The sequence below is a fragment of the Haliotis cracherodii genome, unplaced genomic scaffold (genome assembly GCF_022045235.1).
Source record: "Haliotis cracherodii isolate W230 unplaced genomic scaffold, xgHalCrac1.p SCAF_13, whole genome shotgun sequence".
NCBI lineage: Eukaryota > Metazoa > Mollusca > Gastropoda > Lepetellida > Haliotidae > Haliotis > Haliotis cracherodii.
The window spans coordinates 8,554,084-8,563,753 of record NW_027266268.1 but is presented as its reverse complement, the minus strand read 5'-3'; the positions used below and the strand labels follow the sequence as shown (position 1 = coordinate 8,563,753).

The window sequence follows — 9,670 nt, the reverse complement described above, 5'->3', positions numbered from 1 at the left end:
TTGAACACGAAACATTTTATGACAATAGTCAGATTTGCATTTTGTGACATTTCGAGACATAGTAAAATGAATCGGGCGCTCCAAGTAATACTGACTTAGTATATACAGTTATACCCCTCCCACCTACGTTTATCATGGCTAAAGTATTTAAGTGGTTATAATAGGTATTACATATATATCTAAGACACAGTCGTCAATACCAGCATAACGCGATGATTGTGCAGCTTCTGCTATCGCTTGCCTGGAGGTCCGTTCTTGTGTTGCATGAACATGAGCATGGTCTGAGTAAGTTTCTCTTCTTTGATCTTTCTTCAAGAATATTTTACAACCTTGGTTAAACACAAAGTGAAGTCTTAACAGGGTTGTTAGAGTTAATTTTAGGTTAAAGGAGAGAGGTAAAATATTTGTATATGTGTAGTAACGGCTGTTATAGTTGGTTCCTTTGCTAAAACATCACAAATGTACTACTGTTTTACCTCAAATAATCCATAAAATATTATTTATGGGATATTATTGCATATGTATTCAATACGTAATACATTTCAGATGCCAACATTAGTTCTTCGTTGGAGGCAGCAGGTATTTCCTATATGGATTATGACATTAGCTCTTCAACAGAGGAGGACCTGCTGACAATCCTGAGAGATGTGGAGAAGCTGCCCCAGCCCAGAATCAATGTACTCCTCCTCTGTGATGTCACTACTACTGTTTCAGTCTTACGTCAAATGGTACGTTAAAAAATATATACATATATAACAATCGCTAAGAAAGGAAACAGGAACTTATTCTTCGTGTGTTTCCAGTAATAAATTGCAGATATCCAGAGCAACGCGTTTCGGGTGATGTTAATATGGATAGATCTCAAGGCATTTGTATCGAAATGAGTGAGTATGGTTTTACGCCGCTTTTAGCAATATTCCAGCAATATCAGAGCAAGAGACACCAGAAATGGGCTTCACACATTGTCGGGAATCGAACCCGGGTCTTCGGCGTGACGAGCGAACGCTTTAAACACTAGGCTACCCGACTGCCCTGGTATCGAAGTGAGTTATGTTTTATGCTGCCGTGTTCTGACAGCCAATCCAGAATACGCTGGTCGTGAGCTGGAAACCCAGATTCTCCAAGATAATTATTCTTGTCAGAACCATGCCTGATGTTACCAAAGAGATTAACATCTGCAACCACCATCACGTAACCACCAACCAACAGTAAGCTGACTTGATGTGATACAACTGAAGTACTGTGTAAAGTGGCGTGAAGCTAGCCCCACTCACTCACTATATTACGACCTCAAACTCTTAGGAACTGTCAATATAGATTTATCCATCTGACCGTACCTTGAATATCCGCCGAAACACATTCCATTGCGACTAAATGTCGCAATAATGGCGAAATATTATCTGAATGCATAACTGAGAATCACTGATGACACCACGTGTTCGCGAAAAGGGTAAATATGTCCTGCCCTAGCGGTAGCACCTGCCACTGACACAATTTGCATAATAATGTATGTTTGTTAACACATTTCAGTCATTTTTGGGATGTGTTCAAAACTCCAATGTGTTATAACTCATGTCCACACCAAACTTTAAACGAACGTATACGAAAGTTCAGTTCGTAAATCCCGTACGCCACTTTGGTAATTTTATTATTTGTAATATTGGAAAAAAGATGTCGAATTACGAGGAAACATTTGAAATAACGAGAGAGAAATTTCGAAAACATATTAAATAATTTAAATAACAAGAAAAATACTCGAAAATTATGCTACCAACGTGCCACCATTAGACTTTCGTAGTACGCATCCCACAGCTTACATGTACAATTATTTCCCTACGAGATCACCAAGTTTAAAAACATATTTGTTTGCGATAACCAGGTGTTTGTGAGAACAAGTACTCTTGTTTCCACCCAGAGGTATTCACCTTTTTCATAAGTTGCATAAAGGTTAAATGCCATTAAATCAGAACTGTAGGCACCTTTTTTATTAAGGTAGCTAGAGAAATGTGACTTTCGGATTTCAAGATTTACTGGATTGGGTATGTTTGCCCAATCCGGATATGATGTCCCAATGGTCCCTAGTATGGTGACCTACCTTTGGTTATTGGTGATCTATAGCCCATTTTTATTGTGTACTGTTATGAATTGTTCAAATTTTATGATGATATGCTAGTTTTAAATCTACATCTGTGATAATCTAGTGATTTTACTATCCTTTGTCGACAGATTTTAATGTCTATATGTATGTATTATTACTTTATAACTTGATTTAGTCACTATATGGCTGAAATATTGCCGATGTGACTTTAAATTTTAACTCACTCACTCACTCACTCACACCGGTAATTTAGTTGGAACTTTGTACGACTTTCATTTGACGGTAGCTTTGATTATATCCAAAAAGAATGCATTCGTGCAAACAACCATCCTTTCAACCTTTCTGAGATTTTAATGGATAGTCCGATTTACAAGCGGTATACAACGATCATGCGATGATAATATGAAATGGTTCCAACAGTGATTATAAGTATTTTAATTATAATGATTTTTGAATTTTTGAGTTTTCAGTGGGATTTCTCTGGAGCTCCTCATTGAGCAATATCTATTAAAACATTGAGACAAATTAAATTGATTTCATTAACCAGTCTGTAGTCTGTGGAACAAGATTCAACTCCTCGGTCGACTGGTGTCACGTCTCACGGGTGCTGGTTGTCGGGACATCAGATGATTTACCTGTACTCCTGGACAGCAACATTAAACTGGAGAATGTGGCATTGCTGGAACTGTCTACAAGACAGGTGAGCTATTGTTTCAACAACTGAGTATGATTGATGGACTTTAATCCCATGATCTTATACGAGTGAATGTTGTAGAGAATGTTGAAACTCATACATAATTGCAAAGCTGTAAATCCTTTCAGTGCATAAAATTTCAGAGTCTCAAAGAATATCAACAGGACGGTGTGACAAAAGAGATAACTTTAACTTTCCAATAGTCAACTTTTCCATTATGTCGAGTAATATCCCAGCAGCTCCAGCATTGGGTGTCGACACTGAACAACCTTTGTTGGGTACGATGATAGCACCTCGACGACCTCCACGAACGTTGTTCCAGTCTCAATACATTTTCACATAATAAATAATGATTTGTCATTTGTTTATATAACGAGTAACCAGGTGATAGAGTTGTTCTGGAGTCTCCACTGTGTTAACATGGCCTGAAGCTCCCAAGCCATTGCCAGGTTAACTAATACATGTATGTTTGATACCAGGGACATTCTTCAAAGGCAAGGATGTGGACACTGATGTTTCACCCCAATGAACGTGCTTTCACAGACGTGGCTCTCTCCAATGAGACAGTGACAAATCCTACCGAAGTGTTTCCCAATGTGAAGTTCGGCTACAATGGTCGGCAACTCACTGTTGTCATGAAGGTAGCAACAAATATTATTTTCATATTTTTTTTAATTAAGGTTAATACCAGTGGACTTAATTGTATAATCTTAATTTCCACAGCATGTTTCACAGAAGTCAAACAATCCATCCGTCCATCCTTATTGCTATTTTGTGCCTGCCATGTCTTATGATGTGCCTATAATATGCCATAATGTGCGGTATTTCTAGTAGGAAGGGGGATTCCTGGATATGGAGGAATGCATTAAAAAGTTTTTTATCGTAGTTTAAGTTCCAGAGGAATGGAAATTACAAAAACTTTTATTTGGTGATGTTTGTGGAAAACATATCGCCATATTAGATAATTATAGTGTGGTAATACGTTCAGACCTGGTATATCCGATCTTAAATGAAACATGTAAAAGTAGAAATGTCGTCATGCTTAGAAAAGGGTAGGGGTTACGGCACCTAACTGCTCCACCACCCCACTCACTTCTCTTGATCCATTATATGTGATGATGGGATCGTCATATTTACTTACAGGACAACCACTACGGATACGGATTCGTGGTAGTGAATAAGCGGAGGTTGTTTTCATACCCTTTCCGTGTATTGAAACTGCTGGCTAAAGCTATGAACTTCAGGTGAGCTTATCATTAATACACAAAACATCCGTGCATACAATTTGTGTACTAACGTCAAAAGAAAATTATAAACGTCACCAAAATGTTGAACAAAACTTATCACTCACCCCCTACGACCAATTTCCGTTGTGTTGTGGGCCTTTGACCTTCAGTTCATAAAAAAAACCTTTCACATACACATGTATTTTAAACATTTAAATTTAACATGGTACACTGCTAAAAGTATGGCACGCATTCTCACCAACTATCATAGCATGATTTTATTTGAAAGTTACAAGGTGATACCACCAAGGGAAGATGACTGGGGCAAGAACATAAATGGTTCATGGACAGGAGTGTTCGGGATGCTGCAGAGAACGGTAAGCGTTGGCACACGATTAATGGTTCATGATCAGGAGTGTTTGTGATGCTTCAGAGAAGGTGTAGGTGTGGCACATGATTAATGGTACATAGACAGGAATGTTTGGGATGTTCAAAAGAAGGATAAGCTTTGGCACATGATAAATGGTTCATGGTCAGGAGTGTTTGTGATGCTTCAGAGAAGGTGTAGGTGTGGCACGTGAGGAATGGTGCATGGTCAGGAGTGTTTGTGATGCTTCAGAGAAGGTGTAGGTGTGGCACGTGAGTAATGGTGCATGGACAGGGGTGTGTGTTATGCTGCAGAGAAGGTGTAGGTGTGGCACATGATTGATTAATGGTTAATGGCCAGGAGTGTGTGTTATGCTGCAGAGAAGGTGTAGATGTGGCACATGATTGATTAATGGTTAATGGCCAGGGGTGTGTGTTATGCTGCAGAGAAGGTGTAGGTGTGGCACATGATTGATTAATGGTTAATGGCCAGGAGTGTGTGTTATGCTGCAGAGAAGGTGTAGGTGTGGCACATGACAGTGATGTTTGGGATTTTGTAGAGAAGGATAAGCTTTGGCACATGAAAAATGGTTCTTGATAGAAGTGTTTAGGATGTTGTAGAGAATGGTTAGAAGTAGCCCATGATTAATAGCTTATGGACAGAAGTGTTTGTGATGTTTCCGAGAAGGTTTACGTCGGCAGATAATTAATGGTTCATAACCCTCATCAAAATTCCGAGCAAGAGTCGTATGACGTTCTTTAAATCATAGAAAAAGCTTGCTCGGTTGTGCCTCAAAAGTTGTATAGAATATTGTTCGACATTAAGGAAAGTTGACCACTGGAAAGTTGACGTCATCCCTCTTGTCATACAAGTGTCTTGTGGATAGCTTTCATCACTCTGTAATACTAATACACGAAAGTCTGAAGCTGCTGGAATAATGTTCGACTTCAGGGGAAACCTACATTGCACTTAATGAGAAATAGGAGTCGTTATCAGGAAACAAGGTAAGAGGGGATAGTGAGGTGAAGTTTTATTCACTGGGTAAAGTATAACACAATATGCTAAAGACGTGATGTAATAAAATACCCTTTAACCCGAATATCTTTGACTTTATACCTTTATCTGTTCAAGAAATCGGGTTCAGATTTTTGGTGAATAACTTTAAGGCCCAGCTTGTACTGCACATTTGTTTGTTGCAGGAGGCAGACTTGGCAGCGGACATGCTAACAATCCACATTGACCGCTTTAAGGTGTCTGATTACATCCTGCCTACAATTGGTGAAAGCAAACATATGATTATGTACAAGAAAGAGGATATTATTGACGAGGACAATCTGCTGATCCTTCTCCGCCCGTTCCAAACTTATGTCTTTTGTATGTTTGGTGTGTCACTGATTACATGTATTATCCTTCTGTCCTTTATACGATTAATTCATAATAAGGGCGAATTTAATGCTCTTGTGACTTCAAAAGACAAGGAAACTGAACGAAATATACGATTAGAAATCAACTGTCCAGCCGACACCAGTGCAATAGAGACTGGTACAGCAGCAGCATTGGCCACTTGTGGGGCCACCTTGAAGCAAGGTGAGCAAATGCAGCATTCCAAGACTAAAACTGACAAAACCTATGGTTTCCTATATTTGGTATTTATTTTAGATTTTCCAAGAATTGTTCCGTCTTTTTTTGTTCCGTTACCGATGCGTGTACGTAGTTAGGGGACTTTTGTATATTGCTATTCAATACGACACTGACGTGAATCCCCTCAAAAGGATAGGCATTGTTCCCAGATAAATTGTCACTTGTGGATGAATGGATAATAATGGGTAAAAAGGATTGGAGGACTTTCACTGTTTAGAAGGGGGCACGGGTGTCCCAGTCGTTACTATGTGCTTTATATGTACCACTTTGCATACAGGATCAACAATAATATTATCACATGACTCTGATCGGATCCTTGTTGCGGCATGGTGGATGTTTACAACCATTATTTCTGCTGTCTACTGCTGGACCATCATGGCGATATTTGCGGTCAAATCAGAAAAGCCACCATTTTCTAACATGGCTGAGTTAGCAGCCAGGAATGACTACAAAATAGGCTACGATTCATCAAGCATCACTGAAAATCTGTTTCAGGTAAAGTGAATGACAAGGAGAATGTTTAGAAATATAAATCTACATATATTATAACGCCAATGACTTAAGTGCAGTCATATTAATATTTCTGGCACCAAATTAAAGATACAAAGTCAAGCCAATCCGTTTTTCTATTAATTTTAGAATTCAATTCAGTCAGATGTCATGGCAATCAAACAAAGAGTTCAAGATTTATCTGCCAGAGACCCTGATGTATTCAGCAGCAACGCCACCAAGCACCTGCAAAAAGTATGGGAGGGAAAATACGCTTACATATCAGGCGTATTCCTTACGCAATTGGAAAGTTCAAATTGCAAACTTAAAATGATTGATGCCAAACTAGATACGTCTTTAACGGCTTTCCATCTTCCAAAGTCGTCCCCCTTCAAACAAGATTTCCAAGAAAGGTAGGATCCTGTAGATGTGTTTATTATTTTAAAACACATACCGAAAGGAAAGTGTCGATCTTACCTAGACTGTTCACACCACATTGGTATATTCCGTTCGGAGGGGTGATTGAGTTTCGTCAGCTGTAGTCAGTAATTCAGAGACATCAGTGCATTGAAGAACCTAATAGAATTAGAATAGAATCCAATGATTCGTTCCATACTCTGTTGAATATGGTAAACTTTCGAAATAATATGTTTGATATTGTTCTCACCAGCATGTCCCTTCTCAGCGATAGTGGCATCCTGCAGCGAACCCAAAAGTTGTCACAGTCCGCTCCAGGTGACAAATGTCCGGAAGAGGATTACCCTAGAGGCGTGTCACTCATCAAGATCAAGAGTATCTTCTTTCCTGTGGGAATAGGATTGATCTGTGGTTCCATGGTGCTGATGGCAGAGATTGTTTGGCATAAGATAAAACAGAAACTCTATCAAAGATAAATGGGTTTGCATAGCGTCATCTCCTTGTTTTGAGAGGGTCTGAAGGAAAAGGAAAAGACAGTAAAGAAATCAGAGATGGGGGCTGATATAACCTTTGAATTCCTTAGAAGCAAGGATCCCGGCAATACATTTTGGTCAGCGAAAGCTCAGTAAAGATCAACATCAACGACTTTCTCCTTATTCAAAGGTGAGGCTTGCTGGAAATGTTTACAAAATTTAGACAAATACGTTGCAGCGACATGCAAAGACAAGTCAAGTGTTCATCTGAAACGCACACGGGAACATGTGGTACAGGTCAAAGTTAGGAATTGCATCGGACACCATTTGTGTCACTGACACGTCAAATTTGGAAATGGCATCCGCATGTCTACGAAAGCTTTAATGAGGCCTTGAATGTTGTAAACCTTGATCAAAGAGTGTTATGATCATCTTTGAAATCTTGGTAGAAAGAGCATGCTAGATTGTACCTTAAAAGTTGTGAAATATAGACACCAAGGGCTTGTGCGGAAATATTATTTGCCCATAAAGTTGACTATTGGAAGGATGGTGTTTAAACGATTGAAGATTACTGCAAATACGCGATAAATACCTTTGTTTATGAAAAGGGTGGCACGATTTTCATCCAGTGTCAATTGTGAAAATATGCCCAAGAATTATACTTAAAACCTGTCTCTTCGGATGTAGAGTAATGATATCCAGGCCAAACAAAAGGATCTATCTATAAGGACATATATAGCTGTCCTCGCATGAATGCACTTTTGAACTTTGGACCATTTGTGGAAACACAAGCGTGTGTTTAAAATATAAGCTTATATTCCTTGGTCAGCTATGTTTAGGATTGTTTGTTTTTAAACGCCTCATTCACTCAGCAATATTCCAGCTATATGAGCATCGGTCCACGCATTTGGGATAGGTGGTCCCTTTTGCAACCTGTATTGTACAAAAATGCCAACAAACCTTCCTTGCGTCCGTTATAAGGACTGGAAAACCTGAAACAATCTGTGGCGATCTCAGAGCAATATTCAGGGCATTACTTTTGTAAATATTTCCAGCTCCGAAATCGAGTGAGTGAGTTAATATTTTACATCGCATCGGCAATATGAAAAAGCAATGAAAACAAGGTATTCATTATAAAATATATGTCGACAAAGGACAGTAAAACAGTTAGGTATATAATTGTTTTGAATAAAACAAACATGATCAAAATTAATAACAAATAAATATACAATCGATTAAATCGTATCAATTAAATCCCGGCCATTGACCACCTCACTGAAATTTTGGAATTTTGAGGGAGCTCATGGTGTTACTTTAAGTCCTTTTGAATTATTTATTCTATTGTTTGCAGATGATATAATCTTGTTAGATGTAACAGCTAATGGCCTACAGAAACGTCTTGATGTTGTGGTATTGTGATATTTTGATAAATGGAAATTGACTATTGATACTCAAAAAAGCAAAGTGATTATATTCAGGAATGGCGGCAAACTTAGATCTTATGAAAAGTTTAGGATTGGAGATTCTGTCATTGACATAGTCCCTAGTTATAAATATCTAGGTGTGCATTTATCGTCCTCTCGTTCTTGGTATCTTACTCAAAAGACTTTGGTACAACAGGCATGGAAATTAGTTCGAATGGGTAGGAAAAGTTTCTAAGGAACACTATTGTTTTAATTTTAATGAAAAATGGCAAGTATGGACACCTGTCAATGATTAGTGGACATTAGTCGCCTCTTACGACTTACTTACTTACTTACTTACTTTGGAGATTTAACGTGCGCTTTCCGACTGATGCGTATTTCGCACACGGGCCCGGCCAGGCCATTTAATGTGTTTCCGAAAGGGGCGAGGGTGGTCTGTGCAACCCAAGAGGGGGCTTTAGGGGTTGCCTATATAGAATTTGGGAATTTTGAGATTTGGAATAGATGCCGATGGGGTTGGGGAGGAGAACTAAGGGAGCTGGGTATGGTGGATGATTGTTTGTTTATGTGATTTTGATTTGGTAGGTTATTATGGTTTTAGATGCGTTTTATTAGTTCCGTTTTTATTAAGAATACGCCTAAGGCCTTGAAGTTTTCTAGTTTATTTTGTGGGTTTAGTATTGCTTCTAGAGTGAGAGCCTTGTTTAGATTGAGGGTGGTTTGTAATGCAGTTCGATGTGTTAGGTAGTGTGTGCAGTGGATGAGAGCGTGTTCTGGGGTTTCTGGTTGTTTGCAGTGTGGGCAGTTACCTGTAGTGTGTTTTTAAAAAACATTTAGGTGG

At 38.8% G+C, this 9,670-nt stretch overlaps 1 protein-coding gene across 1 annotated transcript; it reads left to right on the top strand.

The window, feature by feature from the left end:
• Positions 1-212: 212 nt before the first annotated feature.
• LOC139458840 (glutamate receptor ionotropic, kainate glr-3-like) lies at positions 213-6,932 on the top strand. The gene is made up of 9 exons (XM_071240268.1): positions 213-279; positions 547-728; positions 2,646-2,796; positions 3,267-3,433; positions 3,936-4,036; positions 4,308-4,395; positions 5,585-5,972; positions 6,304-6,521; positions 6,666-6,932. The coding sequence occupies exons 1-9, from the start codon at positions 213-215 to the stop codon at positions 6,930-6,932; spliced, it is 1,629 nt and encodes a 542-aa protein (XP_071096369.1).
• Positions 6,933-9,670: the final 2,738 nt, after the last annotated feature.